The sequence below is a fragment of the Tursiops truncatus genome, chromosome 10 (assembly GCF_011762595.2).
Source record: "Tursiops truncatus isolate mTurTru1 chromosome 10, mTurTru1.mat.Y, whole genome shotgun sequence".
In the NCBI taxonomy this organism is placed as follows: domain Eukaryota; kingdom Metazoa; phylum Chordata; class Mammalia; order Artiodactyla; family Delphinidae; genus Tursiops; species Tursiops truncatus.
The window spans coordinates 71,621,082-71,639,220 of NC_047043.1; the positions used below are offsets into that span (position 1 = coordinate 71,621,082).

Consider the following 18,139-nt stretch of genomic DNA (forward strand, 5'->3'; position numbering starts at 1 on the left):
AGATTGTTTCCATGTCTTGACTACTGTGAATAATGCTGCAGTGAACATGTGGGTACAGATATCTCTCCTAGAGAGTGATTGCATTTCTTCAGGACATATACCCGGAAGTGGGATTGCTGGATCATATGGTAGTTCTTATTTTAATTTTTTGACGAGACTCCATACTTTTCTCCAGAGTGGCTGCACCAGTTTACCTTCTCACCAACAGTGCACCAGAGTTCCCTTTTCTCCACATCTTTGCCAATACTTGTCATCTCTTTGACGATAGCCATTCTAATAGGTGTGAGGTGATATCTCATTGTGGTTTTGATTTGCATTTCTCTGATGATTAGTGATGGTGAGCATCTTTTCATGTACCTATTGGCCATTTGGATATCTTTTTTTTGAAAAGTGTATGATCTCCCTTTTAAAGATAAGGATGCTGAAGGACGGGGCTGCAGTTTACCTTCTTTTCTGTGTCTCTCCCTGGTGCCCAGTCCAAGGCCTGACATACAAAATGTGCTCAAGAATTGCAGATTGGCAGAATGGCATGGGCTGGAGACTGTATATTGGATGACCCCATTACTAGGGAACCATGAATATGTCCCTGAAACCCTCTGCCCATAGCTTCCTGGTCTGTAAAGCAGGGATACTTTCAAAATCAACATCTTTAGAGCACTTGTGTGCTGTGCTGGGAAAAGCAGTAAACAACGCAGAGTTCCTGGCTCCAGGAACTTCTGTGGAAGGATCTGAAAAGTTAGCAGGAAGTTATAATCCACCACAGCAAGATGATTTGCTCTGAGGGGGACATTACAGGCACTGGGTGAGCACAGCTTGAGTTGCTATCAGAATTAATGAGATAATACACACTAACTAGAGAAGTTAGTGGCTTCCTATGTGCTTGGCACTGTGCTGAGTGTCTTACATGAACTAACTTGTTTAGTCATTACAATTCTACCAGGTCGGTATGATTATGATCAACACATGTACTAAGAGGAAGTTAGTGGAGGCTCAGAGAGGTCAGGTAACTTGCCCAAGGTCACACAGCTGGTGAATGGCAGAGCTGGAATCAGAGCCCAGGCTGTCTGGTCCTTGACCACAGACTCTCCTGGATCAAGGAGACTAGCAGGTAACACTGAATTTTCCTCTTCTGTCTCTCAGAAGATAGATAAGTTCATATCTACAGATCATGGAGCCAGGGGGCCCCAGGATTAGAGTAGTACCTCAAAAAAAAAAAAGGTCTATTTTTGGAACCTCAAATGAGGTCAAGGCCTGTCCCGAATCCCACGTTCTGAGCAGCGGGCCACATTCTGTCAGCTGGACTTCTCGAGGGTTTAGAGCAGAGAGAGGACTGGGAAGATGTTGGGTTGCAGCGTCCCAGAGCTCTGGCCTGATGTACAAACCAGCCTTGTTCCTTGGGCTTCAGGCCTTGCCATGAGGTACCTGCCGGGGCCCTGAAATTGGAACAGCCTTCATCCCTCACTGCTGCGGGGAAGTGCCTTTGAGGCCCCAAGTTGCAGTGACTGCAGAGTAGCTGGCCTTTCTCCATCTTTCAGGACTACTCCCCACTTTTCTTTCCGTGTCCACCCCAGCAATCTGAGCATTATTCATGCCTGAAATATCTCAGAAAGCCACAACAGCCCTGCCCTTCACCCAAATCCACACAGCCTCATGGCCTCTGTTCTTTAAAAGGTCATCTTCCTCCCTGCCTTTACCGATGGACCCCTCACCCCTGGGCCCTTCACACCTCACTGTTTCACTGCACAGGCACATGCCTGTCATTCCGTCCCCCATCAGGACTTTGACCACAGACACCACCTTCCTTTCGGCCTCTGGGGCCCTGGGCTGCCGAGCTGGTCTGTCAGGTACCTGTGGGGATCTGCTAACATTTCCACTTCAGCCTGTCCTGGAGAAAGTACATGACATTGCGTAAGAGCCTCTCCCACCTGCTCTGAGGGGCCCAGAGGCGCGGGCCTCAGTCCTGGCCCTGCCCCTTTCCAAGACAGGGGGAGCCACACTCTTCGGGGGATGCCATTGTGTGTGTAGTCCCCAGAGTCCAGGCCCCCCCGGGCGGGATGGTCTCTGGTACGACTATAGCACACGCTCAGCACACACCCAGACCCCCTTCAGCTTACACCAGTTACTTCCAGCTGCTGGCAGCCAAGCCCTTCTGCCTGATGACTTTCTGGTCACCTGCTCACTGGGTGAGTGCTTTTCATAAACTAACTTATTTAGTCATCGTAAGTCCACACTCTGCCTGTACATCTTAGTCCAAAAGGGCCTCGGACGAACAGCACCCCCTCCCCCAGTAGCCCTCCACCAATAACTGATGGTAAAGCCCCCAGCTCCTCCCCTTTCCTCGTCCCAGGAGCAGCCCCTCATTAACGCACCCTTTATGGGCTTCCTTCCTTGCCTGTCTCACCTCTCACCTCCCCTGCTAGTGCTTCGTGGGATCACTTCCCAGATAAATGTCTTGCATTTGAATCCTAGAATTGGGTTTGCTTGCAAGGAAACCCAGACTAAGACAACATCTAATTTCCAACCTTTATCGAGTGTTTTTGTGCCAAAGCACGGCGCTCAACACTTCACATGTCTTGATTCATTCAATCCGCCGACAGCCAGGGCTATGAGGTAGGGACCGTTATCATCTCCATTTCACAGATGCAGAAACTGACTCAGAGCTGGGGCTTGAAGCCAAGAGGCTCCTCCCGTGACCCTGTCCTGCAGCCAGCCTGAGTTGCTTTCGGTTCCTCAAACGACTCTACTCAGTCACCTCCTGCCCTCTGCCCTCTGGGGCACAGGGAGGTTAAATCACTTGGTCACAGCAAGTTAGAGGTTGAACCACATGGGTTCAAGAGCAGGCTTCCAGGCTGGGAGTCCTCACACTTCACCCCCGTGGTAGACGGACAGTAGCCCCTCAAGAAGTCCACATCCGGACCCTGTGACTGTTACCTTCTATGGCAAAAGAGATTTTGCAGATGTGATTAAGTGAAGGATCTTGAGATAGAGAGATGATCCTGGCTTATCCACATGGGCTCGATGTAATCACAACAGTCCTTATAAGAGGGTATCCTCCACCTGTGTCTTTCAGACAGAAGACAATGTGATGACAAACCAGAGGAACAGAGAGGAAGACATTTGAAAATGCTACACTGCTCCCTTTGAAGATGGAAGCCAAGAGATGCAGGTGGCCTCTGGAAGCTGAAAAAGGCAAGGAAACAGATTCTTCCCTGGAGCCTCCAGAAGGAACCAGCCCTGTCATCACTTTGACCTTAGCCCCGTGAAACTGACTTTGGACTTGTGGCCTCCAGAACTGAGAGAGAATACACTTGTGTTGATTTAAGCCATTACATTTATGGTGATTTGTCACAGTAGCCACAGGAAACTAATGCAACTACTGAACCAGCCCGTCCCCTACCAACTGCTCCGATGTAACATGGTTCCCGAGAACAGCTGACACCTGGTGGGCACATCATCAAGCAACGGGCAATGGCAACCCATCGCAGGGGGTGCCTGGGGCTGGGAGCACACAGAAGGGCCCGTCTGGTCTGAAGGGTCAGGGAAGACTTCCTGAGTGCCAGCTTGCTTCAGCCTAGGCTGGGAGGAAAGGGAAAGGGCGGGTGCTGAACAGAAGAGGAGCGAGTGCAAAGGCCAGGAGGTGAGAGAAAGCTTAATCATTTGAGGAACTGAAATGATTCCATGTGGCCAGAGCTTGAGGGAGAAATGGTAGAAGCCGTGTGGTGCAATGGTTAGGAGGGTGGGCTCCGTAGGTGCTTGCGTGTGAGGCCATGCCTTGCTGTCTCCCAACTGTGCAATTTGGGGTAACTTGGCCTCTCTGTGCCTCAGTTTCCCCACCTGCCTGATGGTATTTTTTGTGTGTATGTTCCTATTTTCTTTATCTTTATTAAAAATTTTTTTATACAATTTTTTTTGGCTGCATCGGGTCGTTGAGGCATGCGGGATCTTTTATTGTGGTGCTCAGTCCCTTCGTTGTGGCGCTCGGGCTTTTTCTTTAGTTGTGGCACTTGGGCTTCTCTCTAGTTGTGGTGTGCAGGTTTTCTCTTCTCTAGTTGTGGCACGTGGGCTCTGTAGTTTGTGGCACATGGGCTCTCTCGTTGAGGCTGCAAACTCTGTAGTTGTGGCACGTGGGTTTAGTTGCCCCGCAGCATGTGGGATCTTAGTTCCCTGACCAGGGATCGAACCTGCGTCCCCTGCATTGGAAGGTGGATTCTTTAACACTGGACCACCAGGGAAGTCTCTATTTTTATACAAATTTTATTTTTTAATTTTATTTATTTATTTTATTTATTTTATTTTTGGCTGTGTTGGGTCTTTGTTGCTGCACTTGGGCTTTCTCTGGTTGCGGTGAGCGGGGGCTACTCTTCGTTGCGGTGCGTGGGCTTCTCATTGGGGTGGCTTCTCTTGTTGCGGAGCATGAGCTCTAGGCACGTGGGCTTCAGTAGTTGTGGCACGTGGGCTCAGTAGTTGCGGTGCGCGGGCTGTAGGGCACAGGCACAGTAGTTGTGGCGCACAGGCTTAGTTGCTTTGCGGCATGTGGGATCTCCCCGGACCAGGGACTGAACCCGCGTCCCCTGCATTGGAAGGCGGATTCTTAACCACGGCGCCACCACGGAAGCCCTTTCTACTAATTTTAAAGTCTACTTTCCATTTACAGTTACTACAAAATATTGGCTGTATTCCTCGTGTTGTACGATACATCTCTGAGCCGCTCTTACAGCCGATAGTTTGTACCTCCCACTTCCCCACTCCTATACGGCCCCTCCCACCCCACCTGATGGCATTTAACTCACAGAGTTCTGTGAGATTTAAATACATCTACAGGACTTGGAACAGTGTCTGGCAGAGGCGGGGCTCAGTAAATCTGTCCTCGATGCCTCCCCATATCAACAGTGAGGTGGCTGCCTGCACCCCCCAGGCGGGGTGAACAGTCCAGGGCTGCGCATGGGGTGGCCCACGTCCCTCAGACTGTGAGAGCGGGTCAGGCTCAGCGGAGCCAACTAACATCAGCCCTGGACTTCTGCTGGAAGTTCTGGGAAAGAGGAGCTCTCTCCGGGTTGGGGCTGCCGAGGAGGTGAACCTGGCGCAGCTGGAGGGCGGCTTCATCACCACATGGGGAGGCCTGCCTGAGCAGGAAGCCAGCAGAGGGGAAGGCAGAGCCCTGAGGGAGAGAGGTGGATCTTGAAGGTGTCACCTAGGCCCCTGGATCCAGACGCGTCTGAACCACCCCCTTGGACTGTCTGGTTACAGGGACAATCATTTCTCTTTTTGCTTTCAGACTTTCAGCTGGGTTTCAGTCACCTGCAACCAGGCGAGTCCTGACTGACTGGTGTGTGCTCAGAAAACGTGCACAGACTGTGACTGAGTGAGCCCTCTGAGTGGGAAGGGCCTCGCTGCCCTGTAGGACCATCCAGACTTGGAGGGATTCTGCATTTGGCCTGGGAAAGCACCCTCTCCATTCTCCGCCCCCCTGCAGGGCCTGGCATCCGAATCTAGGTTCCTTCCAAAGGAGGATGAGGCTTGGCTCAGGGCAGGTGTGCAGCTGGCTGAATCGTAGTTTTCCTCTACCTGAAGCAAACCTCCCTCAACAGGGAAGGTCTCAGGTTCTGCTTGGAGCTGGGAAATGGGAAAGGCGGTTGAGTGCTAAAGTCCTGGAATGAACAGCGCACAGGGTAAGATGAATGCTTTTATCATTTCCATTTTACAAATGAAGACACTGAGGCAAAGTTACCTGTCCTCAAAGCTGGGGCTCACCAAACAGAGCTCAGAACTCTTTCTTGCCCCAAGACATTGCTTCATCCTCCTTAGCCATTTTCTTTCTGGTGGTCTGCAAATTTTTTCGGGCTTTCTTGCCCTTTCAAGTCCGGATACTCGAATTCCTTATAATTACTCATGCCTTGCTCTTAGGTCACAAAGAAGAATGTTTGGCCATACCTGGGTCTGTGTCTCTGCTCTATGCTGTACAAGCTGTGTGTCTTCGGGGAGGGGGAAGGGTAAGCTGGGACGAAGTGAGAGAGTGGCATGGACATATATACACTACCAAATGTAAAATAGATAGCTAGTGGGAAGCAGCTGCATGGCACAGGGAGATCAGCTCGGTGCTCTGTGACCACCTAGAGGGGTGGGATAGGGAGGGTGGGAGGGAGATGCAAGAGGGAGGAGATATGGGGATATATGTATATGTATAGCGGATCCACTTTGTTATACAGCAGCAACTAACACAACAATGTAAAGCAATTATACTCCAATAAGGATGTTAAAAAAAAAAAGCTGTGTGTTTTTGGGCCAATGTCTTCACCTCTCTGGGCCTTGGCTCCTTCAGCCATGGCAGTGGAGATGGCAAAACCTACTCTCAGCCTTTTAATGAGGACTGAGTTAATACATGTAAAATGCTTAAAACAATGAAGACCTTTTGAAGTGCTCAATAAATGGCAGCTTTTATCATTCATTTCCTTCAGGAACTATATTGTGTAGTATTTCTTGAAATAAAATAGAGAAAAATGTCGCCCAAATAAGTAAATAACACAGCTTTGAAAACTGCAATATCACCTATTTTTCTCTTTTTGCTTTTTAATTTTGCAGCCTTTATCCATGTTGGCAGAGAAGCAGCAAGAGGATGGGGTTGGGGGGAGGGCTGGTGCCTCCTGCTTCTGACCACGGCAGGCGAGCTAGTATCAGGTCACCCCTCCTGTCGAGAGCACCTAGAAATGATTGAGAAAGACAAGGGAGTTGTAACTGGGGAGTTGCTTTTCTCCTCAAGGAGTGTACTGACTGGGGCAGCTGAGAGGCTGAGAAGCTGGCAGGGCTTTGGTGTCTCAAGGTCTGGGGGAACGAAAATTGGAGTGAGGACTGACCCATGGTGGCGGTTCCTTAATAAAACCCCAGGCTTGAGGTGAGACTCTAATAACTGTGATTAATGCATTCAAAAAATTAGATAAGAATTTCAGCAGGAAACTAGAAACTATAAAAAATAATTAAATGGAAGTCCCAGAACTGGAAAATATAATACTGCAATTAAAATTTGTAGTTGTTGGATCACAGGTTCCAAGCCACTGCCTAGGTTCCGGTCCTAGCCTCAGCCTTTACTATTTACAGTGCTGGTCCTTGTTTTTCTTTTACTGAGAAGCAGCTTTGGATGGTCTTCTGGACACTGACGGTGATGATGATGATAATGAAAATGATGGCAGCTACCACTTCCAGATCACCTGCTATGCTCTGCCCTCATTACCCACGTGATTTTGCAAGTGTGAGGTAGGTATTATTATTATTCCTGCATAACTCATCAGTGCAGAATGGGAATTTGAACCTGGGTCTGAGTCCAGAATCTCTGCCATGCCTGGACTTCCCATGGTTTCCTGGGAGGCAGTGTGGTGCTATGGCCCAGAGCATGCGCCCTGGAGTCAGACCTATTAACAGGATGCTTGCTTAACCTCTCTGGGACTCAGTTCCTACTTCATGGAGTTGTGTAAGGATTAAACGTGGCAATAGATGTGTGCTCAGCACCAGATGTCATGATTATCATTGTTGTTACTAGAGTTTTGCATTCTAGAAAGCCATCTGGTCCAGTGGACTCCCTCTGGTCCTAACCAACTTGGGATCACATGGCTGGTCAACCATTGAGGCCAACAGAGGTGCAAACCTCTCACACTTGGAGAACGGGGGACCTTCAGAGACCTCGTTAAGCTTGGTCAGCCATGTTCTGATTGTTCTCTTGTTACTTCTCAGTGAGTTTCTGTAGCCAAGAGCTTTCCCAGTTAGGCTCCAGTGATACTGAGGAGAATGCTGTGGTTACCGCCTTCCCCTCCCCTCCCCTCTCCTCACTGTTAAAGATCTACATGGAGCTTTTGGACAGAGGACTGACCTCCAGCTATTTTGGAAGGGCCTATCTTCTATCAGGGCTGATTCTGGTCTGAGCTGAGAGTGTATTTACTGGCCAAAGTCTGCTCCAAACTAAACATGCCATCACATTCCTCGCAGCCTGTAACCTCCATGGGGAGAAGCTGGGGGCCATAGTGGAGCGAGGAAACCTTATCTGATTCCATTTCAGCAGGATTCCGCTTCACTTGGTGGGGGACATGGGGGAGAGAAAGGAACAGATAGTCTTAAAATGAGCTGAATTAAAGATCACATTTGATGCATTTTCTGCAATGATAGGTAGAGGAGACCAGGAGATTTACAAGTGAAAAAGCATACATTTTAATGTGGGTGTGCCTTTGCTTTTTTCTACTCATAAACTTAAAAAAGACTTGTTTTTTTTCTTTCCTTTCTTCCTTCCTTCCTCCCTTCTTCCCTCCCTCCCTCCCTTCCTTCCCTTCCTCCCTCCCTACCTCTTTTCTTTTCTCTCTTCTCTTCTTTGTCATGATATACTTACAGTAAACGGCACATATTTGAAGTGCATAATGTGATGTTTTTACACACCCACCCACATGTATACATAAACACACACACAAATATATATTCATGATACCATTATTATGATCAAAATGAGGAATATATCCATCACTCCACAAAGTTTCCTCATACTTTTTTGTAATCTCTCCCTCCCATCCCTCCCCACTTACCCCCTACATCCCCAGACACTCACTGATCTGCTGTCCAGTCACTATAAATAGCTTGCATTTTTTAGAGTTTTACACAAATGAAATCACACAGTATGTGTGCTTTTTTTGCCTGGCTCCTTTCACTGAGCATAAGAATTTTGAGATTCGTCTGTGTTGCTGTGTGTGGCAGTAGGTCCTTACTTTTTGTTGCTGAGTACTGACTAGTTCATTTTACGGATGCACCACAGTATGTTCATCCATTCACCTGTTAAATGGACCTTTGGATGTTTCCAGTTTTGGGTAATTACAAATAAAGCTGGTACAAACATCCAAGGACAAGTCCTTTTATAGACACATGCTTTTATTTCCTTTGGGTAAATTACCTAGGAGTGGAATGGCTGGATCATACGTTTAACTTTTGAAGAAACCGCTCTCCAAAATGGCTTTACTCTTTTACATTCCCACCAACAGTGCATGTTTCAGAACATTTAAGGAAGAAAGAAAGTCGTTAAGGTAAAAAGTAAAACTTCTTATAATTCTACCTCCTAGTGATTGGCCTGCTTAACTGTTTCCTATAAATCCTTCCAAGGTTTCTTTGTTGTTGTTTTTTTTATGCACATACAGAGCCAGACTGAGACACAGAGGTGCCCTGGGCAGGCTTATAATTTGGCATCCCCTCAACTTGATATTTTAAAAACAGTGGTTCAAAATTTACTTAGGCAGGATGTGGAGAAACTGATTTTCTGTTAATAAAATAGATCATTCCTCTTTCTTTTTGAAACAAAGAATTTATTACGTACACAGAATGAAATCTGACCTTTTAACTTACTTGGAATTGTCCTGGAATTGCAGTCGTCCAAGCAGTCAGTTTCTTTTTTTTTTTGGCCGCGCCACGTGGCACGTGGGATCTTACTTCCCTGACCAGGGATCGAACCTGTGTCCCCTGCATTGCAAGCACGGAGTCTTAACCACTTGACCACCAGGGAAGTCTAAGCAGTCAGTTTCTTGGGGGCTGTATTATGGGCTAAGATTCAGGTGACGCACTAACAGATCACTAGGTCTTGGGGAGGCACACATCTCTGACCAAGGATTAAGCTGACAGACCACGGACCTGAGAGGATCGTCGCCTAGCTGAGCTGGACTCTGGCACGGTGGCACAGCCTAGAGTTGCTCCTAGTGCCGAAGAAAGGAATGTTCTAGTCTCCCCCAGAGGAGGCTATTTCCCTCTGAGCACTGGTTACCACAGGTCTGTCCCGCGTGGAAACCTGAGTTAACTGGCACTGTGTTTTGATCTAGTTCAGTGCTGTTGGGGTTCCCCTTCTAGACTAGCACCCTAATAGGCTGCCTGGCTGATCAACTCTGTGCATATATTAACGTGTTTTTTTTTTTTTAATGTGTGTACAAATTGAATCATACAAATTCATTTTGATCTGTAACTTGCTTTTCTTTTTCCCCACGTAGCAATAAGTTCTGAGATCCTTTTACATCAGCCTATGTAGGTCCATCACATCCTTTTGTAAAATGTGGCAAGGTGGTCCACCAGATGGACGTACTGTAATGTGGGACTTGGCAACTTTCATGAGCACAGGAATCGCCTTGGGGATCTTGTTAAACTGCAGCTTTGGATTCAGCAGGTCCAGGGTGGTACCTGAGGTTCTGCACACCCCCCGGTACTGCCCGAGCTGCTGGCGGGACCACACGGAGGAGCAAGGCTACAGTGCATATGAGGGACCCACCAGTAAGGGGCCTGTGGCTGTTACAGACAGTGCAGTAAACACCCTTGAATATCCAAAAGGAGCCCTAGAGAAGGCTTTAGAGTCAGAAGACACAACGTTGAGCTCTGACCCTCTAGCTAACCACGTGGCCTGGAGCCTCCTTCCCGGCAATTCAGTGCCTCCACTCTCTTAGACCCTAGGGATAAATAGTCCCTGTCCTTGAGTGCTCTGAGAGTAATACTACTAATCCTGGCCCACGGAGCAGTGGGGGCGGAGGGAGTGGATGAGATAAGGATGGAAAAGGGCTTTGTCAGCTGTCCAGCCATCCACAAAGGGGCAGTTCTGTTCCAGTTGGAAGACAGACTGGGCTTGCCAGGTGAGCAGCGGCTAGACAGGGTTTTCTTTAGCTGAAAAGTGCCCTGTGGCATTTGTCTGCACTTTAAAAAAACAAACCAGACCTACACATAAATCTGCCAAAGAAGCCAAAGCCAGACTGTGTGGGGAAGAGGGCCCAGTCATTTGCAAACTAATTTTTCTTTTTTCTTTTTTTTTGGTGATTCCAGCAAGTCTGGGGTGCAGTATGGGGCAGTGAGCTCCACCTTGGGCTGGGAAGGGAAGGCCTCGAGCGAGGAAGCCAAGGTCCTCAGCAGACCCTGACTCCCGCACCTGCTGAATGAACAACACAGATGTCCAGCGGATAGTGGCCACTGCCTTCATTCCTTTGCCATCGCTGGACAAACTGTGCTCCTGGAAGTCAGGGCTGTGGGCTCTGAGAGCCTGATGAGCTTAGAGACTCAGAACTGGCCTCTGGAGTTGGTGAGACCAGGGTTTGAATCCAGAATCTGACACCTCATTCCCAAGGGACTCTGAGAAAGTGAACTGATTTTTTTTTTTGCAGCCTCAATTTCCCTACTTGTAATATTGGGCTGATAACAATAGCACCAAGCTCACAGTGTTTTTGAGACGATTAAAAAAGATAACTCACGGACGTGCTTAGCTTAGTATCTAGCACTAGGAAGTGGCCAGTTACTACAGCTGTAGGATCAAAGGAGAGAATAGAGCTAAAACCACAGTCACGTAGCCCATTGTGTGAATCCAGTGAAGAATGGCTTTCGTGATCACTGCTCTGCCCATTTTGATTTCCACCTTAGGAGGTGGGTGAGTGGGGTGAAGATCTGTGCCTTCTCCCAGCAGCCGCCTCACCTAATCTCAGGGCAGGGCTGGCTAGTGGGGCCCCTGCACGCTGCTGCTGCCTTTTGCCACCTTTTTTGGGGGAAGGCCAGATCTCCCAGCAGCCCTCCCCGCTCTCCCCACCAGAGTGGGCTTCCTTCCAGCACCCCACTCACATGGTCCCAGAACCTTTGCAGTCGGGGCTGGCAGTGGAGCGTGAACCCTCCCACTTCTCCAGGGAGCTGCGAAGAGAACCAGTTCCTCTTTCTCTAGGGGGTGGAGACAGAGCAAATATTCTCGTTTACATTTTGCTCTCTTTCTTTCTGGCAGGGTGTGGACATTGGTGTAAAATTACAGCTGAGAAGGACCCTGCCCTGGGGGAAAGATGCATCTGGGGAGAACAGAAATTTATTTTGCAAGTCCTGGTTCTTCATCTTCGCCTCTGTTCCCTTTGGAAAGCAGGCTTCTAAACCTGGAACTTTCAGTCTTCCTCTTTGATGTCCACTCACATTGTCACATAATCATGACAATAATAGGAGTATCAGCTCTCTCAGCTGACATGTACATGCTAAGTGCTATACATCTAGCTTCCCATTTGTCAGAAACTCCTAGGAGGTACATTATTAATGTAGATTACAGGTAAGGAAATAAAGTCAGGGGCAGCTGCAGGTCTCTGCTCTTAATCATGACTATTGCCTTTCTTAGTCTTTACTTAGTATCCAGTCTCTGTCACTCTGTGACCTTAGGCATATGACTACTCCTCTCAGCCTCAGTTTCCTTACCTGTAAAATGGGGATAATAACAACACCTCCTGGAGTTGTTGTGATGATTAAATGAGAATAACACTACTTAAGAAGCAGAAGCTTCTGTTATTATTATTACTATTACAACTATACTACCACTATTATTATTACACCTCTTTTTTTTTTTTAATTTATTTGGTTGCATTTGGTCTTAGTTGTGGCAGGCAGACTCCTTAGTTGTGGCTCACTGGCTCCTTAGTTGTGGTACGTGAACTCCTTGTTACGTACGGTGTGCACGTGGGATCTAGCTCCCAGACCAGGGATGGAAACTGGGAAGCTCCCTTTTACTTTTTAAAGGGTACTTAATAACTCTTTGGTGTCATTAGAACATTTAAAGTTACAGTGTGGCTCTCATCATACTTATGTTGGACAGTGCAGGCTCTGTTAGGTCTTAAAACCCTTGCATCTTGCAAGGGGACAGAGATGACAGTTGCCCTCCTTCAGCAAGTGAAAACAGCAAGTAAACTTCAGCATAAAACAAGCATTGGGACCACACAAGCTGTGAGGGTGAGGGGACTGGGGGATGGGCACGCTTTTTCCAAGTTGGAGGGGAGAGATGAGAGCACTGCCTGAGCAAAGGCCTGGAGGTGGGATTGGAGGAACTTCTGCACGCTTGCCTGGGTAGAAGAGCTCCCTCCAATCCTACTCCCATGGGCTGACCTGGCAAATCGCACAACTTTGAGAAGCAGGCTCACAGTGCTCCAACCTTCCACCCGATGTTCATCTTCAGGTACAGGTAGACTCTTCCTTGTGGATGTCTGTGAATTTGCTGTTGTCTTGTCAGGTCCATCCTGACATGTAGGGGTTACTGCTCGACTTATGTTTTCTTTGTCAGTTCCTTCTGACGGGGATCTCGCGGGGCTGGAACAGATTGGTGTCAACATCTGTGGGTAACAGACATGGAGAGGAGCCTTGGCTTCTTACAGAGACAGACTGGAGTCTGGGAAAATGCAGCTAATTCTAGATTTTTCAGCGTCTGGTTGAGAAGTCTCTGTTAATTTTGCCCAGTTTTCAGTTACATTTATTGAGCGCTGATGGTATTCCAGGCACTCTGCTAAGAGTTTTGCTTGCATTATTTAATAACCCCAGGAGTTGATGTGTTGGCTCCATTTCCCGGATGAGAAAACACGCTTGCTGAGGTTATTTGTTCGAGGTCATCGAGCCAGGATAGCCAGAATTCACACCGAAAGCCTGAGCCTTTCGCTTCCTTATACTCTTCCATTCTGGATGGTTCTACCAAGAAGAGATCAAAGAAGCCTAGGAAAAAAATTTAGAAAACAGATTGGGTGTTTGAAGTGAAGGTCTTGTCAGCAAAACTGTGGAATGCATTGGCTAAAACGCTCCCTGCAGAAATGCCTGCCCTGAGTTGTTCAGCCCTCATCTTTTATCACATATTGATAAAGAGCCATTTGAAGACCTTGTCTGCTTCCTCTCCTTGTCACCAAAGCCACTGACCACCCCCCTCCACCAAGGTTGCTGAATCCCCTTCACTCCCCATAAACTGCTTCCTAGGGAACTCTTAAGTGTCTTCTGATTGACTGGAGAGAATCACCAGCTTCATCCTAAGACAGGGATGTCTCAGCTCAGAGTGAAGTGGACTGGATATTTAGATGCAGAACTTATTTAGTTATGTGTGTCAAGACCTGGTGAAAACAGAAATATCTCATAAGAAAGGAGAACCTTAGTACATTATCAGCTGCTGAGTGAGCTGAGTTGATCACATTAGCTCCAGTCTCACCTAGCAGGGAGGAGGTCCCCTTCGGAGTGAGACGCTGGCTGATAAGTTTTGATGGATGCCTTTGGATGGAGGAAAGCATGAGGAACCAGAAGCCTTGGGCATGGGGTAAGTAAGATTACCTAAACTGCCTCTAGTGAATCTGCTGGTCAGATTGTGTGGACAAAGGCAAGGCCCAGGCTAGGAACAGCATGGGGTCTTTGAGGCATAGTACAGACTTTGGCGTTAAACCCAGGTACAAGTCCAGCTTTGTCTAGTGCTTATCAGCTGACCGCCAGCACGTGTCTTCACTTAACCACTAAGGAGGGGAATGAGACTTCAGATACTTACTGATCCCAACAATGGGCCAGGGCCAGGCAATACTGTCTTTCCCCCAAGGTGGCTTTGAGCATTTCCAGTGTGGCAATCTGTCTGAAGAAAGCACTTCACCTTGTATACAAATGACCTGTTACAGAATGTCACCACAAATCTGCTGACTTCTCCTAGGGCTGGAAGCCCTTGATATGTATTCATCCTGCCCAACCCCTCTTCCCAGCTGGGTCCTTAAAAGAATTAGAGGGGGCTTCCCTGGTGGCACGGTGGTTGGGGGTCCACCTGCTGATGCAAGGGACGCGGGTTCGTGCCCCGGTCCGGGAGGATCCCACATGCCGCGGAGCGGCTGGGCCCGTGAGCCATGGCCGCTGGCCCTGCGCGTCTGGAGCCTGTGCTCTGCAGCGGGGGAGGCCACAGCAGTGAGAGGCCTGCGTACTGCAAAAAAAAAAAAAAAAAGAATTAGAGGAAGATGTGTCTGTGGATAACCTGAGATGACAGCATGAGAAAGACTCTGCCTGGTGTTGCTGGTTTTGAAGTTGGAGGAATAGGCCTCAGACAAGGAATTTGGGAAGCTTCTAGAAGTTGGAAAAGGCAAAGAAACGGGTTCTTCCCTAGAGCCTCCAGAAAGGAATGCATCCTGCCAATTGCTTTGATTTTAGCTCAGTGAGACCTGTGAGGGACTCTAAACTACAGATAATAATGTATGTTTTTTTTGAAGTTTGTTTATTTTTGGCTGCGTTGGGTCTTCGTTGCTGCACGCAGGCTTTCTCTGCGGGCCTCTCCCATTGCAGAGCATGGGCTCTAGGTGCAAGGGATTCAGTAGGTGTGGCACACGGGCTTAGTTGCTCTGCAGCCTGTGGGATCCTTCCCGACCAGGACTCAAACCCGTGTCCCCTGCATTGGCAGGCGGATTCTTAACCACTGTGCCACCAGGGAAGTGCCAACAATGTGTGGTTTTTTCAAAGACAAAGTTTTGGTAATTTGTTACAGCAGCATTGGGAAACTAATATACACAGCAAATTGTTGTTCATTTCTATCAGTACCATTAAGCTGTCTGTGATAGTTGATTTATACTTTTCTCTCCTATTAGTCTATGAGCTCCTCAAGGTTAAGTTATAAATTTTTCTTATTTACCATTGGTTGGCAGGCGCTAAGAAGGCTGGCATAGAGTAGGCACTCAATAAATGCTATGAATGATATTATAATTCATATGAGTTTAGTTAAGATGAAATGTAAGTTGTCCATTTCCTTCACGGTGTCCCCAGCGCCTAACACAGAGGCTGGCACACAGCAGGAGCTCAATAAAGCCCTTATTAAACCTTACTGAACCTGTAGGTGGATGAAATACCCCTCCCCGCCAACCCCTCCTGCGTGAACCAGACGGCCGTCCCTGCCCATTCTGTCCAGGTTCCTACCTCTGCACGTCCCCTCACTCTGGGTCCGGGTGACCCTCTCCTGGCGGGTCTCCCGCCTAGCTTCCTTTAGCGGAGGCTGTGAGCACAGAGCGCGGCGTCCCGGGACGCCTTGCAGTTCGCGGGACGCAGTGCCCTCTTTGAGCGGCAGGGGGAGAGCGTGGCCCGGGAACTCCCGCCAGAGGGTTGGGACGGGGCGGGGCTTCAGGGGCGGGTCGGCTCAACGCGCAGGCGCGGGGCCAGACGCCTCGCGCGGCCACGGGCAGGCGAGCGCAGAGCAGCCCCGGCCGCGGCTTCGGAAGCACCGAGTTCGAGCCCCGCTCCCGCTCCCGCTCCGCTTCGGTTTTTCGCTTCCCCGGCCCCTGGGCCTCCCTACGCCTGTCCCCGGCAGCTCGCTGTGCATATTGCTCTCTCCGCCGCCAGGATGCCGGTGACTGAGAAGGACCTGGCGGAGGACGCGCCGTGGAAGAAGATCCAGCAGAACACGTTCACGCGTTGGTGCAACGAGCACCTCAAGTGCGTGAACAAACGCATAGGGAACCTGCAGACCGACCTGAGCGACGGGCTGCGGCTCATCGCGCTTCTGGAGGTGCTCAGCCAAAAGCACATGTACCGCAAGTACCACCAGCGGCCCACCTTCCGCCAGATGCAGCTCGAGAACGTGTCCGTGGCGCTCGAGTTCCTGGACCGTGAGAACATCAAGCTCGTGTCCATCGGTGAGTGCCCTGGCTGGGCCAGGCGCCGGCGATGTACACCTCGCGCCCCCGCGCGTGCGACCCCGCGGGGGCTGAAGCTCCCTGTCGCGCGACCCCACGGCGCCCAGCAGCCGCGGGCTGAGTGTGGGCTTCGAGGCCGGGGGACGTCGTCCCCGAGGGATGAGGACAAAGGGACCCTAGGCCCCCTCCTGGGAGCCATCCCCTGGGGTGCTGCTGTCGTGTGAGAGTTCCGCGCCGTGCGCCCCGGCAGTGCGTCTCTGGGGGGCGGTGGGTTGAAGGTTCGGGCTGGGGCCGCACGGGGAGAAGTGGAGCTGTGGCACTTCTCTGCACCTGGGGTGCCTCTGCGGGAGCTGGGGGATTGGAGACCTCTGGTCCGCCGTCCCTGGGGCTGGGGCCCTAGTCAGACGCTCCCCGGAGTGCTCGCCCAGCTGCGCCCAGGCCGCTGCGCTCGGCGGCCGCGGAATGGGCGTTGGCTCGGAGGCCAGGTAGGGAGGCCTGGGGAGGGACTGTTCTCTGAACTTGGGGCCCTCCCGCCAGGTGGAGATGGGGACCTCGCCGTCGCCGAAAGGCGTGGGGGCCCCGAGGTGGGAAGGGGAGCCTCGGGGGGGTGTGTCTTCCTCGCTCCCTCTGCTCCCAGCTCAGCTCTGGCTCTGCGCCGCGGCTGCTCCGCCGCTGAAGGTATAATTTAGAGATGGTGGTGGTCACAGTAACTGCCGCCTTGTAGGGAGTTCCAGCTAGTGCGCAGCCTTCTAACAGGCTTCCAACAGCCTTATTTCGGTCCTTACACATGCTGCGAGCTGGGGCGTCATTAGACCCATTTTACAGACAAGGAGGTCCAGAGGGTTAATGGGCTTGCCCAAGCTAGCGAGGGTCTAGCGGAGAATTGAAGGAAGTGGGTGACAATTAAAGGAGACTTTGCCTTCCTCTCCCCGCCCTCCCCACACCAAGATCTTCCTGAGAGGAGGGAGGGAGTTGGTGTCGGGTTCCTCTCCCCCTGGAACTGGGGAGGAAGAATGAGAGTGAGGTCCCACTATGACCTGGGCTGGTTGAGGGCTTCGGGAAAGGTCACAGGCTTCTGAGGGTGGAGGCCGTGATGGGAGGGGCAGGGGGTGTGTAGTGTGCGAGTGTGTAGTGTGTGTGCAGAGCATGTAAGTGTGCAGAGAATGTGTGTGCACCTATGTTGTGTGTGTGTGTTCTGCTAGGTGAGCCTCTTGCCAGGGAGGAGCAAGGGCTGGGTCTCAGGTCTGTTCCTGAGGAAACCAGGCCTTAGAGTGACCCCCTGACAGGAAGAAAGGGCCATGGGTGTGGCTGCTGGGACTTTCTCCTGCCTAGGACGGGTTCCCTTTAGGCTGAGCCTCCTCCGTCCTCTCTCCCGTCCTCCCCCACACCTGTCCTGGCAGGTAGGGCTGCTTCCTGGGTCCAGGCAGCTGCCACGGCCCAGTCAGCCTCCCCAACGAGGGCAGCTTCTCTGCAGAGGGAAGCCGGGTGGCACGCTGTCTTATTTTGTGGGCCCATCTCGTGTAACGAGGGAAGGAGAACCTCAGATTTCTGTTGGAATTCTTTCCTTTGCAGAAACCAGCTTTCCCTCGGAGGAATCTCAAGGGCTGGCTGGGCTCAACTCGGATCTTTTCTTTGCTTTAAAACTGTATATTTATTTAATTAACTGAACAAAGAAACTTAAAGTAAAGCAGGAGTATCCAAACATGACATGAAATCTCTTTAAAAAGCAAAACAAAACA

The 18,139-nt window shown here is 50.1% G+C and overlaps 1 protein-coding gene, 1 long non-coding RNA gene and 1 other non-coding gene across 14 annotated transcripts in view; 2 read left to right on the forward strand and 1 right to left on the reverse strand.

Moving 5' to 3' along the window:
- Positions 1-11,886, forward strand: part of LOC141279779 (uncharacterized) — a 28,058-nt gene extending 16,172 nt beyond the window's left edge. The window contains exons 2-5 of one of the 4 annotated variants that reach the window (XR_012334655.1): positions 3,071-3,637; positions 5,276-5,669; positions 7,124-7,248; positions 8,925-11,237. This is a non-coding gene — a long non-coding RNA (uncharacterized lncRNA). Of the gene's footprint in view, positions 1-3,070; positions 5,670-7,123; positions 7,249-8,924; positions 11,238-11,752 lie in introns of those variants that run through there. The other 3 variants (XR_012334656.1, XR_012334654.1, XR_012334657.1) reach the window with 3 other exon arrangements.
- Positions 9,451-9,523, reverse strand: TRNAC-GCA (transfer RNA cysteine (anticodon GCA)). Its single transcript has one exon. It is a non-coding gene; the product is annotated as a tRNA-Cys (tRNA).
- A 4,080-nt stretch (positions 11,887-15,966) lies between the features above and the next one.
- The window catches only part of FLNB (filamin B), a 138,550-nt gene continuing 136,377 nt past the window's right edge, over positions 15,967-18,139 (forward strand). For all 9 annotated transcript variants that reach the window (XM_033865185.2, XM_019947477.3, XM_033865186.2 and 6 more), the window contains exon 1: positions 15,967-16,400. In XM_033865185.2, the coding sequence (XP_033721076.1) occupies positions 16,109-16,400 (292 nt within the window). In that variant the 5' untranslated portion in view covers positions 15,967-16,108. The remainder of the gene's footprint in view (positions 16,401-18,139) is intronic.